The sequence below is a fragment of the Lasiodiplodia theobromae genome, assembly GCF_012971845.1.
Source record: "Lasiodiplodia theobromae strain AM2As chromosome Unknown scaffold_5, whole genome shotgun sequence".
Lineage (NCBI taxonomy): Eukaryota > Fungi > Ascomycota > Dothideomycetes > Botryosphaeriales > Botryosphaeriaceae > Lasiodiplodia > Lasiodiplodia theobromae.
This window is the reverse complement of record NW_023336541.1, coordinates 1,132,180-1,159,394: the sequence shown is the minus strand read 5'-3', so window position 1 is coordinate 1,159,394 and position 27,215 is coordinate 1,132,180. Positions and strand designations below refer to the sequence as shown.

The window sequence follows — 27,215 nt, the reverse complement described above, 5'->3', positions numbered from 1 at the left end:
GAGGTGTGTTTAGCGATTGATCGGGGGATATCGGCGTGTTGGCGTTCAAGGTGGGGAAATATCTTTTTCGGATGATGATGATGAGGGGGAGTACGCTTCCCGGATGATAGACTGCGCACTTCGGATCACGATGATGCAAAATTAAACTACTCGTGTCACAGTCTTCCTCGTACCGTACATGTATCGATTGTGTTTGATGTGTGCGCTAGTTCCTCCCGGTCCCACTGATGGTTTAACGTTTGTTTATTCTGCCTGCAGATCGACGAATAAGCGGCGGGAAGCGGTACACTATACTCCTGCCATGACTAGCGTTAATTCTTTTCTAAGAACCAGAGGCTGTCAATCGCCCAAAGAAGCAGACCCTAGCAGGATTGACCTATCAAATCGCCCGCATGAGCACAGACACCTCCTGTTTCGGGCGCTAGCCAACGGCTGCGAAAGGGATGTCTGACGATCTTCAGCTCATCCTACACAACGCTAGCGATGACGCACTTCCTAAATGCTTACTGAAACCACGCCAGCCAAACGCCTTTTTGTCCATGGTCCCAGAAAAAAGTGAAACGCAGGAATTCCGGCGAGCGGGGGAGACGAACATTGGGAAGGCTGCTTGAGTGGCTGAGAGTAGGCTTTTTTTGTTCGAAAATATTAAGGATGCCGTTTTCCCCGCACATGCTTCCTGTTCGTCGCCCCGCCTTTTGTATCTTTTTCGAGAACGACACTGTTTGTGGCCCGCCTGGGTATTATAGTTCATTGAACTGAGTTAACAAACATCGCAAACTTCTCGGTTCTCCACCAACCCCCGCACAATAATGTCAGGAGTTATTTGCCATCAAACGTATATATTTGGAAATCCCGTGACGAGCAAACACGAGCAGTCATAAAACTGACTTCCGCATACAGTTCGCAACCCAAGCGACGAGTAGCCGACATGAAGGACCAACGAACCCGCATAGATTCCATGCAAATGGACGACGACGACTGCTGCTCCGTACTCTCGCTCCCCAGCAGCGCCGCGGCAAGCACCACCACCACAGAATCAGCCTACTCCACAACCGACGAATCGCTGTCCGACACACGCAGCCTCTTCGACGACATCGCCGTCTACTCCATGATCGCCCAACACTACTTCACCTCCAGCGCCCCCGCCTTTGCCAGCGAGCTCCACACGCTCCTCCAGCACGAAGGCCGCCTCAACACCATCACGCGCATCGCCGGCCTCCTTCTCCTCCCACGACGACTGCAGCGCCCATTATGGACCTTCGTCGGCGGCGTCGTCGGCGGCGGCAGCAGTGCGCGGAAACGGATTGAAGAGACCGCACGCCGGCACCTGGGCATGAGCTTGTCCGTCGACGACTTCCAGATGCTGGGCCGGCGGATCAGTCCGCGGTGCGTGAGCGAGTGGGATCTGGAGGCGCCGGTGCGGGGGATCTGGAACATTTATCAGGCGTATTATGTCGTGTTGTGTCGGTTGGCGCGCGGGGAGTACGAGGAGTCGAGGCAGGGGTGGGAGGGGATGGTGAGGGATGTGAGGATTGTGCTGCAGATTATTTACACGGTGGCGTGTGTGGGGGGCGGGGTGGATGCGAAGGAGCAGTGTGGCGCGAGGTGTTTCGGTGGGAAGCATGTGATGGCGAAACAAGCTAAGGTTATTGCTTGATCCTATTCTTTCTTAGAAAATGCAACATGAATATATTTAAAGCCGTTATCCAGACGTGAATGTGGAATTAATAATTATACATTCTTGTCCGGGTGATAACCTCTAACCCCCCATGATATTAGCGAAACACAAATTCACCCTGGCCTTCGGCTAAGATACTCCTCTATACGGATTACTCATGAGACAGTCATGCAGCACGATAATTTGTAACGTTACACCGACCCACCTGGCAAATTTATCACTGGGTAAGCCTTGCCCCACTCTGCGCTTCGAACATCGACACTTCCATGGACACCGCCACAAACCCCACGGTCTTGGCCATGGACCAGACACAACCTTGCCGGTGCTCACGTCCCGATATGCGGGAGATGGGCAAATCTAGATTCTGTCTCAGCTGCGGCTTGACGGACCTGCCAGACACCAGAAGTTCCCGCAAAAGCAAGGCTGACGAGGCTGAAATTGATTCCGGCGACAACAAACGAGCGGCGGCTCCAATGTTCAGTCGAGCCCCGTTCGGATACGCACAGCTAAAATATCCCTCTGAGTTCCGGCTGTTGCGTCTCTTCCCAGGAAAGAAAGAGAATCAACTTGAAGGCGAGATTTTCCACGCCGACATTTCCCATCCTCCAGCCTACGAGGCTGTCTCGTACACTTGGGGCCAGGCCGAATTGACCCAAGATCTGCACACCGCAGCGGGACTGATAAAGATCACCAAGAACTGCCTTTCAGCCCTCACGGGCCTAAGACACGACACGTTCGAACGGATCCTTTGGGTGGACGCCATTTGCATTGCTCAGGCTGATGACCTAGAAAAAAATCACCAAATCCCGTTGATGGCCAGAATTTATTCCAGAGCGACGAATGTGTTGATCTACCTCGGTAGCCAGGATACCTTTGACACAGAAGCTCTTTTCAGCCGTCTGCGTAGGGATGAAATTGAACCACCATATGATGCAATTAGCAGATTCCTATCACTACCATGGTTTTCCAGAATCTGGGTTCTACAGGAAGTCGCCATGGCTCGTCACGCTGTGGTTATTCTTGGCTCGTCTACTTTAAAATGGCGCTACCTATCAATCGGAAACATACACGCAGTAGGCTTAGAGCCTACAAATTCTGCGGGACAAGTCCCTTCAGTCCTCCAGATCTCAAGAAGCGATAAGAAGCCAGTGAAGGACGTTCTCTCACTAATCGCAATGGCGCGCAGCTGCCTATCCAGCGACCCTCGAGACAGAATCTACGCTCTGCTTGGGTTGGTTGATGACAGATCTGGTATCGACTTGAGTACGGACTACACCAAAACGGCAAAAGAGGTATACACCGACGTCGCCGCTCAATTCCTCAGAACGTACAACTGCTTGGACTTTCTGTCGGACATCGGAAGATTCCATCGCTTTTCCGATGACGGCTTGGCACCAGCATCGAGGATGAGAACAGTTTTCCCGCCAAAAACGGAAGTTCCGCCTCTGGAAGCCCTAGAGAGCAAGTTAGAGTACATGGCTCGAAGACTTCACCGAGCTGCTGCGAAAGTCAGTCATCAATCAGATTCCATGTCCACGGTTAGCATCCCACTTGCTCTTGAGGGCCCGATATTGGAACAGAGTTGGCATTCGCTTTACTCATTAATGGGCAAGCCTGTCGAGGACTTCATAAGCAAACAAACTGATTCCATGCCAATGAAAGATCAATACTTGGTCAATACACTTCATCAATTTCAAGAGCAGGTAGGGATGCTTTTCCCAGTGGACGCCGTCAGCAAACAATGGTTACAAACCGCAGCGGCGCTATGTGAATCCTGGAAATCAAAATTTGAAATACTATACACTGGGCCTGATCCGGCTTCCGAAAGATTAAGGTTACATGACGCGGCTTTGCAGGGATATAAAATACTCCTCGACCCAGATGACCTATTAAAGCCCAGACTGATTGAGCAAGAATCTATCGAAATGGCCAATGAAAGCTTAGAGCTGCCTACCTGGGTTCCCGACTATGAACATCACCCCAGACTTTCCTCCTTCACTTACTGGAAGCCAAACACATTTGGGAATGAGCCTATTGCACATCTACACACAAGTTCAACCGGTGACCATACTACACCATTCCTGGAGGTCAATGCAGCTCTGATTGACAAAGTACAAAGGAGCCATTGCACACCTATGCAGAAAATACCTTTGTGTGGTATCGAAGTTTCGTTTACGACAGACTCAGACCCTGAGGCAACCGGGTTCCTGTCGCACTTCACGCAGAGCTTGATGGAAATAGGCCATGGGGCGGATATCTTCGGCATACGCAAGTTCTCACAAGGGCGTAGATTGGCTCTAACGGATACATCACTTGCCATCGTCCCGGGGAACTTTAATGTCGGCGATGTCATCGCCATCCTTAATGGTGGCACCGTGCCCTACTTGCTCCGACCCAGCCCTTCCGAGCCGGACAGATTCCAATTCATTGGAGAATGCTACTTGCATGGCGTCAGAGGACCCCAGTTTGCCCCAAACTACGCAGAGCTCTTGGGATGGTTCAAGCATCGTGTCATGGGTCAAGGAGAGCAAGATGGCCTGCCTTGGCGGACAATCGTTTTAGAGTGATCAAGGGCGCACGAACTTGCATGATTTCTATGTTTATCCTAATGGACTTTTTCTACATTCCCAATGCCTGAGCCTCTATCTTTAGAGCCACAGCGATTTCTTTAGTGCTCTCTATGCGAGAACGAACGTTCGCGGATCCCGGCCCTTCTCAACAATCTGCCCATCCATCAAACCGTGCACATAGCAAGGCCCAATCAGCGTCCAAGTCTCCTCCTCTCTGCCTCCTTGCGCAATCCCCTCTTTCCTCCTTACCACGACCGGCGTTTTGGCCCCCTTCAAAACCGCAACACGATCGCCTTCCTCCGCCTCCGTCAGCACCATAGCATATCCCCCATCCTCCAGCACCGCAAACCTCATCCCCCAAGCATACTCCGAGTGGTTTTGGATACCATGTTCTGCCTCTCTGTCTTTTTCTGGGAAAGGCGCTGAACAAACCTCTCCCGACAACAATGTCCAAGTCTTCATCACATACGGAATCCGCAACCACGCCTCCCACTTCGGCCTCAGGTCTCTCACATCATCCTCATCCAGTCGGGTGACAGGGTAGCGCTTGCAGTCCAGCATAATGGTCCTCCAGTACTGTTCGAAACGGCGAAGCCCCGCCCCAGAACCACGCCGCTCAGCGTCATCGCCATCCTGGCTTTCTGAGCGCCGCCGATGCGGCTCCTCACTTGAAGACAGCAGCAGACGCAGCGACTCGTTCCCAGCCTCGATGCCCTCCCGCAGCACTTCGTCCGGCATCTTTAGTGTCCTGAGCCCCTGTATCTGTGGATACAACTTGCGCAGCTCACCGGCATCCCAGCCCTCGAGTGGGAGACGTCCATCGTCTGCCGCTGTGCACGGCGTCTGCAGCTGCTCATCTCCTGCAGGAGCGTAGATGCCGCGCTGGGCGAACAGAATGTCCGAGGTGTCTCCGGCATTCGCGAAGTCCGGGACCCAGGAGGGCAACGAGGCGTCGCGGCCGGCGGTGCCGAAGAGGCCCCAGGGACTTTGGCAGAGGAGGTCGAGGTTGCCGGATGCGTTGATGATGGCGGTAGCGGTTTTGGTGTAGACTTGGCGTTTGGAGTCGTGATAGGTGGGGGTGATGGATAGGGGGTTTGATGTGAGGCCGAGGAGAGCGAAGACCTTGTCTCGGGGGTCGGTGGCGTCCGTATGGCGAAAGCGGGCGAGGACGTCGAGAAGGGAGGAAGTTGGCGGGAAGTTGTCGCTCTGTTGTGGTGGTTGCTGCATCGCGGCGGCGATGCGGCGCTGGTGCGCGAGGATCTGGGCGGAGGCTAGGTAGAATGTGAGCACGTCTCTCAGCGGCTCCATCCCGTGGCTGAAGGGGCCATGGAAGGCGTCCGGAAAGCCGTATTTGCGGATGTAGTTCTCGGCGTCCAGAAATTCTTCGACGCGGTCCCATGGCAACGTCGCGTTGCCGCTGACCAACACTACCCGAGGGGCGAAGGACACCTCTTGCATGATCCAAACACGGTTCCACACTTTTGGCTTGCCGAGGAGCGCTGAGATGGCCTCAAACCATTGTTGCTCGAGACCTTTTTCCCTTTTCCATCCGGTCTTCCTCCAAATTGGTTCCACGTCAGTCTCTAGAGAGTCTTCTCCGAGCTGCGTGACTGGCCCCATGCTCTTCATAGCTGCAGCTCCCTTCTCAATGATTGACGAATCGTCGCCGAGCCATAGGAGGTCTGTAGCACAATGCTGATATATCTCCTTCATGTGAATGACTTGGTCATCTCGCTCATTGATGTCTTCTTGGTCTATACAGAGCGCATCAACCCAGAGTTTACGTGGTTCATTCTCGAGGCGTAGATGGTGTAGGGCGGCTGCGAGATTCTCTGTGACACCTTTTGGTTTTCCTTCCAGGATAATGGTCGAGCCAGACGTGGCCGTATCACCCCAGACATATGACAGAGCTTCATATGGGGGGTGGGATTCGAGAGAGACGTTCTTCAGAGTACAGATGATGTCGGACGAGAACGTACTGGATGGTTGAAGGATAAGGATCCGGAATTCACCTCCACCCAGTTGGATGGGGTTGTAATGGATGTTCTGCATCGTATGGTACAAGATGTTAAACGGCTGTCACAACAAGCCCATTCTGAGAAGACAGCATATATAGCTGTAATGGTGTTGTGAGACCCAGAGAAAATGTGCAGGGTCTACGCTATTCTTATTGGTTCATAAGTACGGCGAGACTTTTTCGTGGGGGCCAAATCCCTTCGCTTCCGAGGCAGCCAATGATAGTACATGCTGGAGTCAGGTAAATGTACCGATGCATGAATCTCACAACGGCCCGTCAAATTTAAAGTGGCGCCGTACACGCAACGCTGCTGCCTAAAGGTCAGACTTGATCTAACAACAATCTCTTGAGTACTTTCTGAGAGTTCCGTGGACATACCATATACGGGTGCTATGGAAGACCATCCCCATCATGAACGTAAATGGTGTAGACGGCGGGATTGCAATTACCTTCCACAGCTAAACTCTATCTCTGTCGGACTTATCGGCTCTGAAGCTCGGCTCTCGAAAGAACAATACGACTTCCTATTTCTTCGGGATTGTGCGAAGTGCAATCCCGTCGAATACGAAGGGACCCTCTGCCTCTATTGCCAGCATTTACGGCTTCATCATCTTCTCATCTGTGCTCCAGAGGTGGAGGCAGGGCTCGAGTTTCACATCCCCTACGCCTCTTTCGAGCGCGTTGAGCAAAATCCAGACTGCCGCCTATGTCGGGTCATCCATCAAGCTCTGCTATTTGAGGCAATTGCCGGTGCAGTGCACCCCAGCTTCTTAGAAAGCAGCTCCGAGAAAGGTAGCGTCACGCTTCATTTCGGGCCATCGACTGGAGACAATATCTTTACGGCCAACTGGACGAAAGAGGTTGAACAGGGATTATGGATGAGTATGGAGGCTACGATCAATTCCAACAAAGTAAAGAAAACAGCTACGGATGTGGATTCTTTGACTTTGGGTTCGAACGCTTACGGAGCAAGCCGCGTGGTGTCGTGGGAGAAGGTCCAAGAGCGTATTGCAGACTGTCTCAACAATCATCACCATGCAAATCAGACGAGAAGTCTGCCTCCAGGATTCATGGTTATAGACATCGCGTCTGCATGCATTGTCGAGCCCCCGAAGGAATTCCAATACATTGCTCTCAGCTACGTGTGGGGCCCGCAGCAACCAGGGTATCTCGAACTGAACAGAAAAACCGAGTCAGATCTGCGGACGCCACGGAGTCTCGACACGAAACAAGTGCCGAGAACTATAAGGGATGCCATGACTGCGTGCACCGAACTGGATGTCAGATACCTTTGGGTTGATCGCCTGTGTATCATACAGGACGAAGATCACCCACAAAAGATGGCGCAAATCCGCAGTATGGACGCAGTATATGCATCAGCATATCTCACAATATGCGCAGTCCACGGCACCGACTCTGAAACCGGATTACTGGGCCTCAACAGCAACCCAAGGCGGTTCAGCCAAGAACCGGTTCCGGTGTCAGGCCTTCTAATCACCCCACAGCTACCAAGTCCAATATCCGGACGCGAGACCTGGTGGACCCGCGGATGGGTTTGCCAAGAGTACCTCCTATCACCGCGAAAGCTCCTCTTCTCCCAATGGCAAACGGCATTCCAATGCCCCCACGGCCTCTCCACCGAAGGCCCCTCTAACACCTCCTCTTCCCAACCCACCACCGCCCTTGAAACAGACGACCACCACAATTTCTCCCGTTATGCCGGCTTTATTCAGGAATACAACAAACGCAACCTCACGCAACGCTCCGACATCTACAATGCCATCCTCGGCATCTTCGCCCACACCTACGGCAGCACCGACTCCTTCCGCAACGGGCTCCCCGACCGCGACTTCGACGAAGCCCTGCTGTGGGAGACGCCGCACCGCGAGGACCAGCCCCACCTCGTCGCCCCCTACGTCCGCGCCGAGGACCGCCTCCGCCTGCCCAGTTGGTCCTGGGTCGCCGCCGAGGGCGAGACGAGCTTCGACCAGCCGTTCCACGGCGCGACGGCGCGGTGGATGCACGCGGTTCATGATGACGCCGGCGGCGGTGGCGGCACTGTCTCCTTTCGCAGCATATCTGCGACGGGCGACGGCGACGGCTGGCACGCTTATACAGACTCCCACTCCCTCCTCCCCGTTGACATCCACCCCCGCTACTCGAAGCAGGTGTACGTCGCCGCGGCGTGGATGTTCGGGCTCTTCGAGAGCGCTGTCCCGGCTGAAATCCAGCATGTTGCAGCAGACTTCGACACCCTGCAGCGCCTGCTCGACGTGCGGTGGCCGCGGTACGAGGACTTCTGGAAGGAGGTGCACGGGGACGATGGCGCGCTGGCCCACTGGCTGGAGGCCGATACGCAGGCAGGTGCGGCACTGCACGAGATGGACGGCGCGGTGGCGGGCAGGGCGATGATCGGAGTGGGCATGCTCGACCAGCGCGGACGGTTACCGTGTATATGTGACGGGGATGGCCTGGTGGTGGGGATGTGCTCGCCGGATGATTTCGTGGAGGCGCCGCCGGCGGGGACGACGTTGGAGTTTGTTGCGTTGTCGGTAGGGGAGCAGCGGTATGTGCGTGTTTTTGACCAGCTGTTCCGCCGGGCGAGGGGCCTGGGGTGCGGTGGTGCGGCGGAGCAGCGCTGGGTTGAGGAGTTTGCGGGGGATGTGGAGTCGCGTGCGTATGAGAGTGAGGAGGAGAACATGGAGAGGAAGCGGATAATTATGAGCTCTCAAGTGACGATTCATGACGGTAAAGGTAGGCCCTTGCTTCCTCCGCCGGTTGTGAATGTCATGTTGATTCGGCGACACAATGGGATTGCAACTCGCATTGGACTGGGCTGGGTGCTGCTTACGCAATGGCTGAGGCTAAAGCCCAAATTCGAAAACTTCATACTATGCTAGTATGCAATGAAAGACAGCACTACGCCCCATTCGTCGAACACTCAGAAAGCCGTACGGGCATCAGTCCCCTTCTTTGGCTTTTCCGAAGCTATCTAGCCTTTCGAACTTCCGCTGGGCCCTCTTATCTTCGTTCCCCAAGTGAAGCTCATTCATGTAATCAGTAAAATCACGGGATAGCTCTACTACAGCTTTCAGATGCTTTCCCTTGACCAAAATTGTACCTTCCTTGTCTCGCTCATCGTCGAATTCGGCCAAGGTCACAGCTGTTTGGAATGCTAAAATGAATCGATCTTGAATCAGCGATCGGAAAAAAAAAAACAGTATCGGAGCAAATTCTCACCGTTTCTGATTTCTCTGCCGTTCCAAGCCAGCGCTTGCATCTCCTTGCTTTCGAGATATTCGTCGGCACTGCCATGTAGACGAATATAATCACCTCGCTCCTGGTTAAGCTTGTCGACGAACGTCTGCCACACCTGCTTCCGTTGCTCAGGTGTGAAGTTGGGATAATACAGTTTGAGGTGGACGCGCGAGATGAAGGCATCGTCGAACGAGCCCACCCGGTTAGTCGTCAAGAATAGCATTCCTTCGTAAAACTCCAGGGCTCTCAGGAATCCTGCGCAAGCTCGGTTAGCTTGTAGATTTGGGTAATTGATCTTGTAGGTAGCGGGCTGACTGACCGGCGACTAGGCTGTTGCGATTCAGGTCGGCCGTAGACCGACGCTCCATGAAGACGTCTGCTTCGTCTATGAGCAGTACTGCGCCCCAACTCTTTGCCGTCTTGAAATGATTCGTCAAGTTCAATTCAACTTCGGTCGGAGATGTCCCGATGTCGCTCGAAGTCAATATCATCAGTGGACGTCTTGTGAAGGCGGCCATGCATTCTGTACAGTGTCAAAGAACGGCGCAAGAGTGATTTCATATGCACCCACCGGCAGTGTAAGTCTTGCCATTGCCAGGACTCCCATGCAGAAGGATGATCAAACCATTCCCTTTGCCTCTTACAAAATCTGCACTCCAGGGTTCTCTTTCGATCTTCTCTCCATGCGTGTTGAGACGTGCGAAGCTTTTTGAGAGTGCTTTGAGATTCTTCACCCTCTTCTCGTCCATGACGAGGTGGTCAATCATGTCCTCGAATTCTGGTTCTGAAAAATCTCGAACGTGAATATGTTCTAGAGCATTGTTAGCATCAATCACATCTCCACATCTAGGGTCTTGCCAACTCACCCCAACTACGTGTCTTGAAGACGAAAACTGGCATCTCAAAGGGGCACAAAAGATACTCGTGGCGAGTCAATTCGTCCCTGGTCTCCAGAGTGGTCAAATCATAGTGCTTGAATGGCGCCATCATCTCATTGTTACTGTCCTTTCGCCGTTCGAGGCAGACGGAACAGATGCAATCAGTCGTCCATATTTGGGTATCCAGTGCTGTGCGTATTCGTGGAATATTATCGTCATGCAAAGTGAAGTACTGCTTCAAGTCCGCCATGACAGCACCATCGACCTATAAAGTACCATTAGTGTATTGCTATTGATACAATGCAATGTGAAAACCTCCCTCGTTATACGGAAACTTTCTCGTTTTGCCTCGAAAATGACCACATTGCTTTCGAAGCAGACCCCACCACTTCTTGCCGAACTCCATCAGCTCATTGGCAATAGGGTCGTTGGTGAGAGTCAAATAGTCCTTCACTGGGAGTATTCGTCGTGTCGTGCCTATCTCGTTCTCTCCATCCCGCTTCGGGATATAGAAACCGGAAATACATCGCGCGAGGTATGTTCCATTCCAATTTAGAGACCAATGAGTAATGTTCCACGGTTCGGAAGAATTGCCGAAAGTTCCACCGGACAAAGATTGTATGACGCCGGCTGACCATTCCGTGCCTTCTGCGAGCTTGAGAACAACGGTTGCTCCAGGCCTTAGTGATACCCATAAATGTTCCCACGTCTCAAACCCTCTTTCATTGCGTTCCTGCTCTTTTCTCACGTCCGGTATTATCTCCTTATCCAGAAAGTTGAGCAACACCTGAAGGTGCTCTTCGGCATCCTTCTCTCGCACACATAGCTCGCTGGGATCCTTTTTCGCACATTGTTGACGATATTCGCAGAGTTCATCGTAGTGGTGGATGAGGATGGGGTATGGATACTGGATGAGGACCTCAGAGCTGGTCAGGTCCTGGCCCGGATAGTACTTCACGACCGACCGCAAGGCGTTCACGACGCTTACAGACAGTATGCGCATGCTGATAGTTGGCGGGTGCCAAGATCGGGTCGGAATAGTGTCCCTCGTGCGTTCTTCCTGGCTCGTGAAGAACTTTCGTACAATCTCAAAGACTGTTTCCTTTTCTTGCGGCGGAGAGTATGCAATGTCATGAAAACCAGTAGTGCCATACTGTTCGTGAATCAGATCGTCGGTGATTAGACTTCTGTACTCAGTGCGATATCCTATCCTGGGGATGGCTGTATCATCGCTCTTCTCTCTTTCGTGTTCCGATGCATCTTTTCTTGGTTTAGGAGTCTCATTGAAAGCATCAGGGTCAGTGGTTTCCATGGCCTGATGAACTGGAGTTTGACGCCCTCCCGACCCACCGACTGCATTCTCCTCGCTGGGTGGCGTTTCCATTCGGATACTTGATCGAATGAGTGGAAAGTGATAGATCTGTAGACTGGACACAACAAACCTGCCGTGCCATTTGTGGGTGTTTTCGTACTGATAAATGGGCGCAGAAGCTCCGCTATCGTTTTCACATGCAGCTTTAGGCAGCACCGGCCCCTCATTTACATGCAGTGTTGCCTTAAATAGGTATTGGTCATGAGCTGGCGTTTTGGCTTGCATTATCCGCCATTTTGCCATCCAACGAGAGGCAGACATTTAACAGTCCAGTTTTAGCTGAATATCTGCCTTGCTACTAGCCCATCTGAAATAAGGCTGTCGCGGGTATGCAGCACCACTCATTTGCTAGCACACTGATAATTGCTCATGTCATGCTGACATGCATATTTAAGCGACAATTATTCCCTCAGCCTTGCAGAAAGCATTGCGCAATGCCCCGCCTCGACCTTCTGTTACCCACTTATACTCTTTCCTTTTACCAACATAATACCTTGATGATAAGACAAAGAAGAAGGTCCAAACACTAAACATAGCCTTCTTCTGCACAGTGAAGAGTGTCGAGTGTATTCATGCATTGTAGTACAAGGAAGACTTTCCGGTGGGGGCGGACCGACCCCGCTCATGCAGCTTTACAAACACAGATGCACTCCCCTGTCTGGAACAAGGCTGAGAGGAATTCTCCTCGTGAAAGGTAGTCCACCTACTTGATTCCACTTTGTGCCCCATCGCCTCCCACAAAATTTCTCCCACCAAAAGCAACAACAAAAACAGCATGGACGACATCAGAGAGTCTCAAAAGCTTGTGCGCATGTATAGCTTCGACGTAGAGGAGAGGCTGCCGCCGCACAACGACGCTTATCAACTCGCTTCCGTCCTCGGCCGTGATAAAAGTGACCCTGACACCCTCGCCGCGCCGTGGCGGAAATTCTTCGAGCCGTGGGACCAGGGACACCACAACGAGTAAGCAGTAAGTCCGAATCACTTAATATGCTCCATAGTCTGATAAGTCCGTGGTAAACGAGTAGAAGCGCGATAACGCATGTCATTAACGTCGAGTCGAAAAAGCTGTGGGACCAGTGGCGCATCTTCGAGCAGCAAAGCCCGCCCGAGGAGCGCCTGGACCTTAGCCGCGATGAACCTACTGTACAAGGAATCGTTAACATGGTGGAGGATATTAGGAGGGCGTGGGCGGCCAAACGGTCGAAAGGGTTCATGGGCAAGGCGCTGGACCAGTTCCACCGCTTCTGCCACACGCTAAATTCGCACAGCGCATTGATCGCGGTACTGCCGGAAGGGAACGAATATGTATCTCTTTTCACTGGGTCGCTGAACGCGATTATCAAGGTGAATATCCATCGTGCATTTGTGAGATTGGGACTGGACTGATCCCAGCCAAGGCCAGTGTCAATCACGAAAAGATCGCCGAAGGACTCGCACAAGCGCTGTGGCAGATTAGCGAGCATATTGCAGAATGCGACATGAAGCGCGAACTCTTTCCGACGCAGCAGATGCAAGGCGAGGTTGCGAAGTTCTATGCCGAGATCTTCCTCTTACTGTCGGACGTTATGAGCTGGATGACACGGAAGCGGCGCGAGCGGCTCCTGGACTCATTCAAGGAGGATTTCAATAAAAGGTTCGAGGATCAGGTGGAGAAAATCACGGCCATCTCAGAGAAGATGCGTACACTAGCCGCGCTAGGCACAAGCGCTGAGCAGCGCGTCATGCGCTTAAACATGGAGAATATTGGGTCGGAGATCCAAGATATCCGAACAGGCTTGGAGGGGGATTCGCGGGATCGCGCTGAGCAGATCCATAGGCTGGAGAGGCTGGAGCGCGAGCTATCGGATCTCAAAGCCGCCGTCAGGGACGAAGGCCACATCTTCAAGCAACTGGCGTCAGATGTGAAACTTCTTCTTCGGGGTCAGGCACTCCAATACATTTCCAGCCAGCCTCCAGAACGTAGGGTCCGCCTCCACTCTTACCAAAGAACGAAACTCACCAAAGAACCACAGACCGATACCTATTACCTCCCAGCCCGCAGCCTATCGCGCAAAGCCTCCCTCTCGCAGCACCGCCGCCCAAACGTAAGTCCCCCTATCGTCCCTACCCCCCCGCACCTCCACTAACCAACCCTTCACCCAGCAACCCCATGGACTCCCGAAACTGTCTCTCTTCACTCCAGTGACCTAGAAGACTTTTTCCACCGCGACCGCGTCCGCCTACACCCAGACGCCGATATCGGCCCCATCACCGCATCCCCCGAGACAGCCGCACGCCTCTCTAATTGGCTGACGTGGTCCAAATCCTCAGTGTTGTGGCTGGTCGGCCCATACTTAGCCGCCGACGCCTTCGCCAACCCCGTCACGGTCCTCGCGACGCAGCTGGTCCGCCTAGCAGATGCACGCGGCATCCCCACACTCTCATATTTCTGTGAGCTACGACGTGGCGAGCGCCTGCGGCAGGGTAACGCGAGCCGCGAGGCGCAGGCGGCGGTGGCGCTGGTGTGCGCGCTGATAAGGCAAGCGGTTGAGCTGCTGCCACCACCACTACCACTACAAAAACCACCAGCCGCGGGCGATGCGGCAAGCGAAATGCAAACCGCAGCCAGCATCGATGTCGACCTGTCCGAACAGCGGTTTCAGCAGGTGGACGGGACGGTGCTGGCGTGGGACGAGGCGATGGGAGTGCTGCGGGACGTGCTGGGGCAACTGCCACAGACGGTGGTGTGCGTGGTTGATGGGATGCAGTGGTTGGACGATAGTAGTACTGCGGTGTATCTGGGGGAACTGGTAAAGGCGCTCCGGCGGCAGGAGAGGGTGAAGGTGTTGTTCACGACGGCGGGGAGGTCGAGGTGTTTGTTGAGAGAGCTGGATGCGTCGGAGGTGCTTGAGTTCGAGTGTGGGGATGGAGCGGGTTTATTGGCTTAGGTTGGGTAGGTGGGTGGTGGGAGCGGAAGGTGGTGTTTTTGCTGTGAGGATCTTGCAACAGCAAGAGGGCGACCTTGGTAGATTATGCGAGAATGTGCGAAAGTTGCGTATAAGATGTGTCTATGACCAACTGAGCTTTACCGCATAACCTTCCAGTAATTCCATTTCAAAGATGGCCTGACATTGCTCAAGACGAAAACATAAGTCATATTACCGGGCTAAACAACTGCATACCGTAAGAAAAACCCAAATATTACAACGAATACCCCAGTAGATCCCGCTCAAAACCCATAATCCCAACCAAACCAAACCTAAAACAAATCATACAGCATACACGTTAACATCATCCACCCTAATAATCGACATCCCCGTCGTCCGCGTACAATGAGCAGTGATGGAAATAACAGTATTGCTAGTCGCGCCAGAGATGTAGTTTCCACCAAACGCCCTGAAGACGTCTTCATCAGGCTCGATGTCCTGATCGCCCGACACGGGGTTGCCATTCATGTTGACAGACACGGTACACGGACCCGAGCCGCCAATGCGGCGAGCCTTGAAGTTCACGCCGTAGGCGGTGCGCGGCTTGAGTTGGATGGTCTGGGCCAGGCTGAAGGAGGGGTAGCCGGCGGGGAGGTTGATGGCGCTGGATATATGCTGTCAGTACTGGAGCGTGTTGGAAGAAGGGGACAGTGAGACTCACGCGCTGTTGTGGAAGATGTTGGCGTCGCCGTCGGCGTTGAAGTCGATTGTCGCGCCGCCGACGGCGGACGCGACCTTCCACGGCGGCGCGGTCGTGCCTACGACGTTGTCGAAGCGGCCATTTTGGACGAGCTGGACATTCGGCGGGGTGAAGCAATCTCCGAGGAAGCAGATGCCGGATGCGCACTGGGTCGATGTTCAGTGCTCTGAGCTCTCCACAGGGAACAGACGGTAGGGCTGGTTCAAAACTTACAACATTGCCACAGGCGCCGCAGTTGTTCGGATTATCCTGGAGACTAAGACATACATCCCCGCACTGATCACCTGGGCATCCGCACCCGTTGCTGCCCTTGCACGTCGTTCCTTTTGGACACTGCCAAATCGTCAGCCAACCGCTCACCCCAGCTTTCAACACTCACCCCCCGTTCAAACTTTTTTTTCTCACTTACCTGTCTCCCACACCCACCACAATTATTCGCATCCAAACCCAGCCCGACGTTCACACATTGTAGTGCACTCCCGCTTGCCGAAGCACTGCACAGCGAGGTGTTCAAGTCACCGCAGCGGCAGGTGCAGCGGGCCGAGTTGGAGGCGTAGAAAGAGTCACCAGCGAAGGCTCTAGTAGCAAAGGCGTAGCTGGCACCGCTGATGCGACATGCGGCCCACTGCGCGGCCTGTGCAACTCCTGGGTACTTCTGGTCGCACGTGCTAGCTATACAACTGCCCATGACGGAGTTGCAGCTGTCGAAGGTGCCCGTGTCACAGTTGTCTGTTTGGGTGGGAAGTAGGTCAGTTAGATGGGTTTGTGTGAGAATAGGGGAGGGAGGATAAACGAAGGCGCCTTTCGCCAGTATGGCGGTTCGCGAGTTGTTGTATATCCATGGGTGGAAGTGTAACAGTGAGAACAAGAGAAAATGTGCAAGTGTGAGTAGGTCAGGGGTCCTCCGCTCAAGCAAAACTTACCAAAGCAGAGATCATGCGCATTACAGCACCCCGTAAAGTCAAAATTCGGCACCTTCGCGCCGCCCATCTGCGCACACGTTCCATTCGCCATGGGCTGCCGCGCGCCGGGCCTGACAGTGCTGACCAAGCCAGTCGGCGCGGCCGGGCAGCGTGGATACGCAGGCCCAGAGTTACCAGCATCATCGCCACCGTCGGCACCATCGGCACCATCTGCCCTCCTCTCCCACCTCGACCGACGGAGCCGCTGCTCCCACAAGTTCCTCCTCCTACTCCCACTACCACCACCACCATCACTCTTCCTCTTCCTCGTCGGCGTCAACACCCCCGGACTAGCCTCCGCATCCGCCGCCGCATCCGCCTCGTCCTCCGAATCCTCCACCGTCTCCGCCCTCGCCGCCGATACCGGCGCCACACCCGCAACCGGCAAGACCTTAATAAAGTCATCCGGCGACAGCGGCTGGTTGATCGTAGTCCCACCAACGGCCGGATCCGTCGTGACCTGCCAGGGGAAGGTGGGATCGTTGCGATCAATGAGCGGCGCTTCCGTGAAGATCTGGACGAAGCCGTCGCAGTCGACGGTGAAGGCTGACGTCGTGACGTAGGTGCCGTCGCCGTCGAGGTCCGCCGAGAAGGGCCCCGTGGAGAGATCTGTTAGGGCGAAGGTGCCGTCGGGTTTGAGGGCGACGTAGCGCGGGTAGTCGCCGTCGAGGACGAGTTCGTGGGATCTGGTGGGGGGTTTGAGTGGGGCTGGGGTTGAGTGGAGGTGTGGGGAGATGGTGGGGAACTTACTCGGAGAAGGGGTAGCCCCATGGATCGGGCTCGAAGTGGAAGGTTGTTAGCGAGAGTGGTGAGTCTTTGCCGAGGAATTGATTTTGCAGGGATACCATTTGGTCCGTTGTGAGCGCTCCGATGCTGTTGCCGAGATTGTAGAGAGCTTTGCCGCCCTGTGTTACCAGGTTCTGTTTCGGGTATGTGCATCAGTGCTGTTGGCGAGACGCCGGAGGGGGAAAGGACTCACAAATTTCTGCTCGCTGCGCAGGTCAAACACACAGTTTGGTGTGGCTGTGGGAAGTTTGACTGTTGCAACCGTTGCGTTTGCGGTGAAGGTAGGGAGTTCGACTTCGGTGTATGTGTATGTGGCCAGGAAAGCATTTACGTCCGATGGTGTGGGGGCACCAGGCACCGGGATTGATGGCGGGAGAGATTGAGATGAAAGAGCCTGATCAGTCTTAGCTGCTAGTGAAGTATGGCTGTGTGCTTTAGACTTACATTCACGGGCGATGATGACACTTGTGCTGACAAGGCTTGCGGTGACGACGACGACGATGCCGAAGCGGGAAACAGTCCCGGTAAAATAAGATTACTGACGGCAGAAGACAAAATCGAGACAACTGGAACACCAAGTGAGAGATCGACACCAAGCGACAGTCCGAGACCTGGAGCGTTATTTGTTGTGGAGGTACCAACTGGTATCGAGGTCGCGATTAACGTTGAAGCACTTGCTGTGGAGGAGCGAGAAATTGCCGGTGGGAGGCCAAGATCACTGACTGGAAGTGGAGCCGCAATGCTTCCAGATGCTGAGATCCCCACTAATGCAGAATTACTGGTTGACGATGATGAGGGAAGAGATATCGAGGAAACACTTCCAACTGGGATAGAAGATCCGGGAGCAGATGCTGGAGGAAGGCTCGCAACTGAGGTAGAGGAGCCGGGAATAGATACTGAAGGTAGAGATGAAGACGGGGAGAGACTTCCAATTGAAGTAGAAGATGCGACTGCTGGTCCTGAAGCGACGCTACCAATTGGGGTGGAAGACTGGGCGCCCGATGTTGAAGATGAAGAGGTAGACGGAGAAAGAATTTGGAACGAAATAGCCGAGCTTCCTAACGACCCTGTGGAGACTCCAAACGTAGGTGCCGGTGGAATTGACGAAGATAAGAGCGAGCTTTGCCCGGCAGCTGTAGAGCTGCTAATGGTCGATGCAGGTGGATTTACCACAGACGGCGGGCTGTTACTAACTGGAGTCAATGAACTCGCACCAGCAGGTATGTTAGTTGATGGCTGCTGGGCTTCCGGTAAATTTGAAGATGGCTGGGTAATAAATGTTGGTGAAGATACGCCTGAGGAAGACGAAATCTGAAGGGGTGATGAAGCTGATTGAACAGATGATGGCACGGAAACCTGGTTATTAAGTGTCGACGAAGGAGGTATTGAAGAAAATAGAGCCACAAGGGACGATGAAGGTAATACCGTAGATGATTGGATCGAAGGGGGATTAACAAGCGGGGTTGACGAAGAAAATACTGGAGAAGAAATGGCAGATGCTGAAGATATTGCAAGAGATTGAGGAGTGGAAGATGAGACTACTAGGGCTGTACTTTGCACCAAGCTTGATGAAGATATGGTTGAAGAAGAGGAAATTTGGGGGGATGTTGATGATGATACAAAAGGGGGCAACGTGGATGACGAAGCCAAGGGGGCTGTATTTTGCGTTAGTGCTGATAGGGATGGCGGTAAGGGAGAGACGACAGAAGAGCCGACAGGTATTGAAGAGGCGCCGAGGGGTATTGAAGTAGAAGAGGACTGTAATGGAGCTGCAGATCCCGCCGACCCAGACGGAGATGGTCCAGATGGAGAGGAGACTCCAGTAGACGTGAAAGGTGATTGAGAAGGTGGTAAAGAGGATAATGGGGATTGCAATGGGGCTGTTCCTGTCACCAGAGCTGATGATGGTGGTTGTAAAGGAGAAACTATGCCTGTTGAAGATGATTGAACAGGTGGTACCGCTGACGATGACTGCGACAAAGCTGGGCCTCCTACTATTGCCGATGAAGATGGCTGCGAAGGAAAGACTCCTGGTATTAAAGATGAAGCAGGCGGCGCCGGTGCTGATGATGACAATGATGAGGCTGTACTTCCCGCTCCAACTATTGCTGATGGTGGTGGGCCTGATGGAATCAGGTTGCTGTTGGGTGCAGCCCCGCTTCCAGTGGCAGTACTAGAAGACGATGGTACTGACAAAGCAGCTGACGAAGGTAAGGTGGCGACGGAAGCTATTGAACTCCCTGTAATGGTCGAGGAGGAGATTCCAAGAGTCAATTCCGTTCCCGCGGATAATGAAGAAGATGAACTAGAGGAGGATACAGACGGTAAAGAGGATGCGGAGGCCGACGATAGGGCAGCCACTAAAGATGACAGAGGTACTGAAGAGGGTAGGGGTGGTGAAGAGGATAAGGGTAGTGAGGCGGATAGTGGTGTTGAAGATGATAATGGTGTTGGAGACGATAAGATCGTAGAGGAGGAGATGGTGGCTGGAGAGGATGCAAGCGCTGAAGAAGATAGGGGATTCAAGGCGGATAAGGGGGATGAAGGGGACACAGACGCTGAAGAGAATGCGAACGCAGAGGAGGACACGGGCGCTGAAGACGATGCGGGTGTCAATGATGAGCTGGCTGCTAAAGAAGATAAAGGTGCCGAAGGGGATAAAAGCGCTGAAGACGATAAGGGGTTCAAGGCGGATAAGGGGACTGAAAGGGATACAGACGCTGAAAAGGACACGAGCGCTGAAGGGGACGCAGGCGTTGAAGAGGACGCGAGTGTCAATGATGAGATAGCCGCTAAAGACGACAGAGGTGCCGAAGAGGATAAAAGCGCTGAAGGGGACGCGAGCGCTGAAGAGGCCAAGAGTGTTGAAAGGGAGGGGGGAATCGAGGAGAATAGGGACGGTGAAGAGGATGAGGGGACTGGAGAGGACACGAGCGCTGAAGAGAGCACCAGCGTTGAAGAGGGCGCAGGCACTGGAGAGGAGCCACCACTGGACGATACCACAACAACTCCTGACAAAGCACTCGACCCAAGCGCAGACACCTGAGTTGTTACTGCCAACGTGCCACTTGATATTCCAGGGAGAGAAGACCCAACCAAGCTCGATGGCGCCAAGCTGATTTGGCTCGGTGCAGTGAAGGAAGCTTGGGTTGTGCCAGAAAGCAGGGTGAAGCTGCTTTGACTCGGCGCAAGGGACAAAGCTTGAGATAGATCTGAGGAGAGGATGGACGGTGCAACCCCAGAGCCGATGGATAGTGATGCAGAAGCAGACAGCACAACACCAGTTGAACTTGGCACCAGCGCCGAAAGTTCCGAGCCACTTTGCCCTGGCCCAAACGAAAGGGACTGAATGCCACTGGATATGGCAGCCAAAGATGAGAGCTCAGGGATACTCAGACTGATATCAGGTGATGGTGTTGCGACGCCCAATGATATACTAGGGACCAAGGCAATAGCAGTCCCAGGAACGAGTTCACCAGATGTTGAAGACGGGGTACCAACATCTGGAGATGCAGATGTGTCTATGAGCGGCGCTTGTTCGGATGTTGAAAAGGTTTCTGCAGCACTAGATGTCGACGAAATCTCGCCTGTTGGCACGGTCCCAATTTCAAGCTCTGTTGATGAGGACGAAGAGCTAGTAGGAGTTGATGAGAGAATTGCCCATGTAATAGCTAGTGACGAGCTTTCTTGTGTCTCTTCTGACAAAGAAAGAGAAGGAAGAGAAATGGAAGAAGCCGAGGAAGGAGAAGACGAAAAGAGAAAGGTAGATGGAGAAGAAGAAAGAAAAGCAGAAGGGGGTTCAAAAAACGGAGAAGAGGAGGATGATGACAACGATGAGCTGGAAATAAGAGAAGATGTGGGGCTTGAAGTTGACGAAGGAGCCGTACTACTCTCAATTGCGGTAGACTCGCTAACTGGCGTCTGAGTGGAGCCCTGGGATGTGCTCGAAGATGCTTGGCTGGAAAATGGAAGGGCGCCAAGAGTGCCTGTCGTTGCTCTTCCAGTGCCAGAGGTTCCTGTGCTCGAGCTTGACCCAACTCGCGACGAGGATGTGACAGTACTCCGTGCGGGACTAGTCGAGGATCGTCCGCTAGACGAGGAAACCCTGGAGGATGAAGCTAATGAGGATCTACTGCTAAGCCCTAGAACGCTTGATGTTCGGGAAGATGTAGAGACCGCTGAGCTGGTACTTGACCGCCCTATGCTTACAGATAATACCGGCCTGGATGAACTTGATCTGGAGGAAGAGGGCGAAGGAACTAAATTAGACACTCCGGGCTGTATTAATCCGGATCCGGATGATGCTGCCGACGAAGAAGATGTTGAAGATATAGATAAAGTTGTACTTCTAGTCGGTACGAGAAGTGATTGTCCTGGTGGTGGTAAAAGCTCAGATTGTGTCGCGCTCGAGGTGGTCCCCGAAGTCTCAGAGAGGGCAGGCTCGAGGTCCGTGCCAGGTGGTGGTGGTATAGCCCCAGGCTGTGTCGAGCTTGTTGAAGACGCCGCACTCTCTTCGATTGAAACCGAAGGTGTCGGTTTTGCCGAAGTCTCAAGCGTAACCTGGGGGATACCTGATGATTCATCTCCAGAGGGTGTCGGTTTTGCAGACGTCTCAAGCGTGACCTGGGGGGTACTTGATGATTCATTTCCAAAGGTTGAGCTTGTCGGCTCTTCTGCAGGCTGTTCAACTGCAGACGAAGATTCGATAGGGTTTGGCTGGAACGAAATTGAAAAGTCATTGAAGGTGGTGCTGGACGAGGTTGTTGATGAGGTTCGCGTAGAGCTCGACGAGACAGAAGTGCTAAGGACAAAGTCCTCCAACGTGGATGACGTAGAGCTCGACGAGGTGGATGTGCCACTTGGAGCTTGACCAAAGGTGCTGGTTGTTTCAGCAACGGATGATACTGTCGGTCCGACCCTTGTACTTGTGGCTGAAAAGTCTGTTGCAGAGGGGTTGGCACGGGTCGTCTGTGTCGAAGTTTCGGTAGTGAGAGTCGTATCCGTGACGACAGTATTGAGGAAGGTCGGGGCATTTGTGACAGAAATTTCAACGCTGTTGCCGATGCTGAGCAAACCATTCTGTGGAATAGGAGTCGACACCAAGACGGGTTGCAGAAGCACGATTGGGCGGATCCGGATGACGATGACTAAACGAGGGTCGTCGGACTGTGCCAGGACCGTTGGTGCCAGTAAGGCACCAATTAGGAGGGCCAGAAACATGGCGGAGGGTGGTCCGGAGGGTCGTTGCCTGGCCTCGGAAAAGACGGCAGCGTAGGCGGTTCATAAAGACAAAGTTTTATTGCGAGCATGGCGGAATGTGATTGATCCCCATGAAGAATGAGCAATTGGGAATAGTAACGAAGATCATACATTCTCGGAGGGCATCCCGTTCCCTATGAGTTGTTGGCTGTGTAACGCACTGCGAGTTTTAGGCGTGGGAGGATTACCCTTTGCGACAGTTCCGGAGCTTGGCTTTTTATATCATTTACGGACAATAGTGCAGCTATTCTTAATCTTTCACAGAAATACATTTTTGCATCTAAAGCAGGATTGGCTTTTGACCTAGGGCATTTCCCCAACATTGCCTCGTTTCAATTCCACAGCGCATCCCTTTCTGCCTCGTCCGCTTGATGTTCGGTCAATATCCTTATCACCAGCCTGCGTTCTGGCCCCTTCGGAATTCTCCTCAAGCATTCTCTGGAACCTCCCGTTTGATCGGCGATTGAAGATAACAAAAGAGCGCCTGTTCGCACCGTTACATGCGCAGCATTCACTCCGGTTACGAAGTGCTCCACCCGACCAAGTCATGCACAGTGGCGTAGACAAACGGGTCGAGTCATGCACCTTCCCAATCAGGTCACCGTTCATGCGGCGATGACTAAACGGGCAACCGGCGGGCTCGCTAAAGCTATATTAAACCGACAACTCCCACGTCCTCTCGCATCCACACGACATCTTCCACCAACACGATGAAGAACCCATTCTGCTCCGAACGGCTACACTACCGCGCCATCCGCGACACGCCCGAAGACGAAGCATTCGTGCATTCGGTCCAGAATGACCCCGAAGCGTACGGCCTATCCAACATGACGCTGCTGCGGCCCGAAACCACGAGAGCGAGCGGCGAGTGGAAGAAGTACCTGGCGGAAAAATGCCTGATTGCCGTCATCATCTGCATCGCGCCGCCGCTGCCGGCAACCGCCGCCGAGGAGAAAGCGGCGGTGCCGATAGGCATCATTTCGCTCACGAATCCGCAGGTAGGCCATGAGCATCACCGCAACAGCAACATCGGCGTCGACATCCTCGCGGCGCACAGGGGCAAGGGGTACGGCGGCGAGGCTATCCAGTGGATCGTTGATTGGGGGTTCCAGTACGCAGGGCTGCACCGCATCGGGCTCGAGTGTTTTTCCTACAACGAAGGCGCTGCGAGGCTGTACGAGCGGCTGGGGTTTGTGGCTGAGGGGCGCAAGAGGGAGACGGTTTGGTTCGACGGCGCGTGGCATGACATGCTGCAGTTTTCGATGCTGGAGCAGGAATGGAAGGAGAAACAGCGGGAGGCTGGGAGGTAGCCTCGACATCAGCTCTGCCACTCGGCTTCGTCGCTCCCCAGCGGCTGGGGCATGCGGTCCCAGCCCGGCTCGAAGCCTTCCACGCTCGCGGAATGGCGCACAGCCTTCAGCACACCCAATCCACTCTCCCTCACTTCCAAGTATCCCTCAACCTCCTCAGCAGTGAACCCAGCACAGTCAAACCCGGACCGCCCCTCATACTGCCCCAGGCTGCGAAGATACTTCATCGTCCCAGCCAGCGAAACATCGACGCAGAACGCACCACCCCCTTCCACCTCCCCCTTATACAGCGCCGCGCATATCCCCATCGCCAAGAAATACCCCGACGCATGATCCAGCGCCTGACACGGCAACACCCTCGCCCCCTTCTCCCCCTCCTTCTCCTCCCCATTAAAATGCTCCGCCTCCGACACATTCATCCCCGAACACGTCTGCACAAGGCTATCAAACCCCCTCCGCCCCCGCCACGGCTCCTCCGGCCCAAACGCCGACATGTTCGCCACCACGATGCCCGGATTCATCCGCACCAGGTCCTCCTCCTCCCATCCGCGCGCCGCCAGGCTGCCCGGCCGGTACCCCTGCAGGAAGACGTCGCAGCTGGCAATCAGTTTCCGGAGTTGTTCCCGGTCGGATTCAAGCCGTAGGTCCAGCTGCGCCGTCCGCTTGCCCCGCGCGACGTCGCGGTCGACGACGGGCAGCGCGGGCAGGTGCGGCGCCGTCACCCAGAGCACGTCGGCGCCGTGTGCGGCGAGGGTGCGGCCGGCGACGGGGCCGGCGATGACGCGGGTGAGTTCGAGGATGCGCAGGCCGCTTAGGAGGCGGCGGCGGCCTGCTGCTGTGACGCCTGGTCTAGGTCGTCCTGCTCCTGCTCCTGCTGCTGCTCCTCCACCACCACCACCAATTCTCCTCACCCGCACCGGAACGTCCAGCACCGCGCTCGCCTGCGCCTCTTCGCCGACGTCCCATTCATCGTACGACCGCAGCGCGTACATGGCGCAGCCGGCCGCCAGCCCTGCCGCCTCGAGATCGCGGCTGCGCCATTGCCGCGTCTGGGCATCGATGTCGGCGCGGGTGAGGCTGGTGCGAGATGCCGGATCCAGGCCGAGCAGCTGCAGGGCACCGTCGCGGTGGTGCGGGAAGGCGGTGTGGATGCGGATGCGGCCGCCTTCTTCGGCGGTCGGGTGGATGTCGAGGATGGGTGAAGGGGGACGGGGACGGGGCTGAGGGGAGTCATTGGCAGGAGCTGCGGTGTTGATGATGCTGCAGTGCTGGACGGAGAGGAACTCGGCGGTGGCGTGGCGTTGGGGGACGGTGATGCGTGGGAGGGATGCTGCTGCGGCTTTTTCTTTTTCTTTTTCTACTGACGCATTGCGGACGGAGTGCACCAGAGCTGCGGACAGCGCGGACAGCGCGATGCTGCTCTGTGCCAGGCAGCCGATGCGGTAGGACGACGGCAGCACGGGGCCGGCGTGCTCGCTGCCGGGTAGGTCGACGGCGGAAAGGGCGGCCGCGGGGAGGCCCAGGCTGGCCCAGATGTCGGCGATGACGTCGTGAGGGGTGAAGCTGGAGCGGTCGGTTGAGATGCCCTCGTGGATGATGTTGATGTTTGTTGCGGGAGGCTTGGAGGGGACGGATGCGTCTGCGGCCATTTGTACCTGTATACGGCAGGAGAGCTCTGGGTTCACGTGTGTTCTGGGGTTTTGAAGTGCTATGTTGGGTCGGGGATAAAATAGTGCAAGCAAGAGTGGGATGAGTCAGGGTTCCTTTTGTCCAGCCGTCGGCATCTCGGTCAACTGTTCGCTTATTCCATCCCTCGGCATATAATGGACCTCGTGCTTCGTACTTGTATTAACGAACTTGTAATGCAGACGAATGCTATGATCACGCAATTCAAAGCTACGAAAACGTCACTATTTTGCGGCCCGAATCATCGTTTGAACTTACTGACAATTTTCACAGGAAGCTTTATCATTATTTTCAACTGATATTCAGGATAATTATGTCCACAACAAACGCCATGTCAAAATGTGAGCATACTCTAGCTCTATATTCTATGATTTACGCATCAATGGTACCCCAAAAACCTCCTACTCTCCCCTCTCCAACCCAAACATCTCGACGCTATTCCTCCACGCCGCCTCGGCCACCTCCTCCACCGCAATCCCCTTCAACCCCGCCACCACAAACGCCACCCTCGAAATCGCACAACTTTCATTCCTTTCCTTAACCATACACGCCGCATCCCACTTATCCTTCTTCTTCGCCAGCGGCAGCGGCGGCGCGTTCCCACAATACCTCTTCGTCACCTCCGCGCCCGCCTTAATCTCGCCCCACGGCGCATCCGTCTCGATCTGCAGCCGCTCCAACGGCACCGTCGCCACCATCTCCAGGCTCTCCCTTGTCGCGAAGCTGAACCCGTTCACGCTGATATCAAACCCCATGCCCACCAACGCCTCCATTTCGGCGCGGCTGCCGACGAAGCTGTGCACGAGGCCGCGGCGGGGGAGGCGGGAGAGGTACGGCGTGATCTCGCGCACGAAGTCGGCGAAGGCGGCGCGGCAGTGCAGGAAGAGCGGCAGGTCCCAGCCCTCCCGCACGAACATCTCTAGCTGTGCGCGGAAGGTGCGGAGTTGCACGTCCTTCGAGACGTGCGCGGTCTTGTCCCAGTCCAGCCCCAGCTCGCCAAACGCGGAGAGCGGGCTGTGCGGCGTGATAGCTAAGGCATCGCGCACGTGCGAGGCTAGCTGCGCGAGGTACGCGTTGGATTCCCACTCTTCCCCCCCTGCTTCCCCTCGTTCGGCCTCGGCCTCAGCCCACGGCTCAGCAGCATGATACGGATGCACGCCGATCGTCAGACTACACTGCTCGGGCCTTGCCGCGCACAGCGCCAGGTTGGGCACGACGTCGGCCAGGTGCATGCCCGTCAGCATGACCTTTTGGACTCCCGCGGCGGCGGCGCGGTCGAGAACCGAGGGGTGGAAGTCCGGTGGGTGCTGCTGCTTGCCGCGGTAGACGCCGGTGAATTCTGGGGCTGTGGGGGTGACGGCGACCTTTGTTGCGGTTAGTCATTGGGTGTTTTCTGGGGGATGGGGGAACCTGGGGTACGGCGATCTGGGGGACCTGGGGAAGAAGGGAGGGGGACTTACGTCGGCGTAGCGGAGGGGCTTGCTGGGGGCCGCGGGGGCCGCGGTGGGGAAGCCGGTTAGCATGCTGGGGCGGGGGTTCTTGCGGAGGGTGGTGGTGGTGGAAAGGCGGCGGGTGGCGGCGGTGGTGAGGCGATTGGTGGTTATTCGCCGGGCGAGCAGCATGGGCTTTGCAGCGCTTGCTGCAAGGGACGAGACGGCGGCTTATCAATTGCAGCGAAGATGGCGTCGGCAATGGGAGAATTTGTCCCGACCGGGGGCTGCCGGGCCGGTCGCGAACCGGGCCGGTCTTCGGTCTTGCTGGGAAAGTGGT

At 54.9% G+C, this 27,215-nt stretch overlaps 11 protein-coding genes across 11 annotated transcripts; 6 read left to right on the top strand and 5 right to left on the bottom strand.

Annotated features, from left to right (window-relative positions):
- Positions 1–928: 928 nt before the first annotated feature.
- LTHEOB_2198 (L-type lectin-domain containing receptor kinase) lies at positions 929–1,657 on the top strand (the record flags this gene model as incomplete). The annotated part of the gene is made up of 1 exon (XM_035510983.1): positions 929–1,657. One exon carries the CDS (start codon positions 929–931, stop codon positions 1,655–1,657), a length of 729 nt encoding a protein of 242 aa, XP_035365138.1.
- Positions 1,658–4,356: 2,699 nt separating this feature from the next.
- Positions 4,357–6,300, bottom strand: LTHEOB_2197 (Heterokaryon incompatibility protein; the record flags this gene model as incomplete). Its single annotated transcript, XM_035510982.1, has 1 exon — positions 4,357–6,300. The coding sequence occupies one exon, from the start codon at positions 6,298–6,300 to the stop codon at positions 4,357–4,359; it is 1,944 nt and encodes a 647-aa protein (XP_035365137.1).
- Positions 6,301–7,335: 1,035 nt separating this feature from the next.
- Positions 7,336–9,165, top strand: LTHEOB_2196 (Heterokaryon incompatibility protein; the record flags this gene model as incomplete). Its single annotated transcript, XM_035510981.1, has 1 exon — positions 7,336–9,165. One exon carries the CDS (start codon positions 7,336–7,338, stop codon positions 9,163–9,165), a length of 1,830 nt encoding a protein of 609 aa, XP_035365136.1.
- Positions 9,166–9,225: 60 nt separating this feature from the next.
- Positions 9,226–11,713, bottom strand: LTHEOB_2195 (ATPAse; the record flags this gene model as incomplete). Its single annotated transcript, XM_035510980.1, has 6 exons — positions 9,226–9,440; positions 9,506–9,778; positions 9,843–10,046; positions 10,095–10,334; positions 10,390–10,666; positions 11,150–11,713. The coding sequence occupies 6 exons, from the start codon at positions 11,711–11,713 to the stop codon at positions 9,226–9,228; spliced, it is 1,773 nt and encodes a 590-aa protein (XP_035365135.1).
- Positions 11,714–12,548: 835 nt separating this feature from the next.
- On the top strand, positions 12,549–14,703 carry LTHEOB_2194 (Phytanoyl-CoA dioxygenase; the record flags this gene model as incomplete). The annotated part of the gene is made up of 5 exons (XM_035510979.1): positions 12,549–12,736; positions 12,802–13,120; positions 13,174–13,735; positions 13,789–13,860; positions 13,919–14,703. 5 exons carry the CDS (start codon positions 12,549–12,551, stop codon positions 14,701–14,703), a joined length of 1,926 nt encoding a protein of 641 aa, XP_035365134.1.
- A 321-nt stretch (positions 14,704–15,024) lies between these two features.
- LTHEOB_2193 (uncharacterized protein) lies at positions 15,025–17,252 on the bottom strand (the record flags this gene model as incomplete). Its single annotated transcript, XM_035510978.1, has 6 exons — positions 15,025–15,346; positions 15,404–15,588; positions 15,656–15,775; positions 15,852–16,171; positions 16,366–17,090; positions 17,155–17,252. 6 exons carry the CDS (start codon positions 17,250–17,252, stop codon positions 15,025–15,027), a joined length of 1,770 nt encoding a protein of 589 aa, XP_035365133.1.
- A 1,514-nt stretch (positions 17,253–18,766) lies between these two features.
- On the top strand, positions 18,767–20,236 carry LTHEOB_2192 (Abhydrolase domain-containing protein; the record flags this gene model as incomplete). Its single annotated transcript, XM_035510977.1, has 2 exons — positions 18,767–19,025; positions 19,173–20,236. 2 exons carry the CDS (start codon positions 18,767–18,769, stop codon positions 20,234–20,236), a joined length of 1,323 nt encoding a protein of 440 aa, XP_035365132.1.
- Positions 20,237–21,391: 1,155 nt separating this feature from the next.
- Positions 21,392–22,060, top strand: LTHEOB_2191 (uncharacterized protein; the record flags this gene model as incomplete). Its single annotated transcript, XM_035510976.1, has 1 exon — positions 21,392–22,060. One exon carries the CDS (start codon positions 21,392–21,394, stop codon positions 22,058–22,060), a length of 669 nt encoding a protein of 222 aa, XP_035365131.1.
- A 1,099-nt stretch (positions 22,061–23,159) lies between these two features.
- LTHEOB_2190 (GNAT family protein) lies at positions 23,160–23,759 on the top strand (the record flags this gene model as incomplete). Its single annotated transcript, XM_035510975.1, has 1 exon — positions 23,160–23,759. The coding sequence occupies one exon, from the start codon at positions 23,160–23,162 to the stop codon at positions 23,757–23,759; it is 600 nt and encodes a 199-aa protein (XP_035365130.1).
- Positions 23,760–23,767: 8 nt separating this feature from the next.
- Positions 23,768–25,408, bottom strand: LTHEOB_2189 (CoA-transferase family III; the record flags this gene model as incomplete). The annotated part of the gene is made up of 1 exon (XM_035510973.1): positions 23,768–25,408. One exon carries the CDS (start codon positions 25,406–25,408, stop codon positions 23,768–23,770), a length of 1,641 nt encoding a protein of 546 aa, XP_035365129.1.
- Positions 25,409–25,846: 438 nt separating this feature from the next.
- Positions 25,847–27,067, bottom strand: LTHEOB_2188 (Deoxyribonuclease tatD; the record flags this gene model as incomplete). Its single annotated transcript, XM_035510972.1, has 2 exons — positions 25,847–26,809; positions 26,906–27,067. The coding sequence occupies 2 exons, from the start codon at positions 27,065–27,067 to the stop codon at positions 25,847–25,849; spliced, it is 1,125 nt and encodes a 374-aa protein (XP_035365128.1).
- Positions 27,068–27,215: the final 148 nt, after the last annotated feature.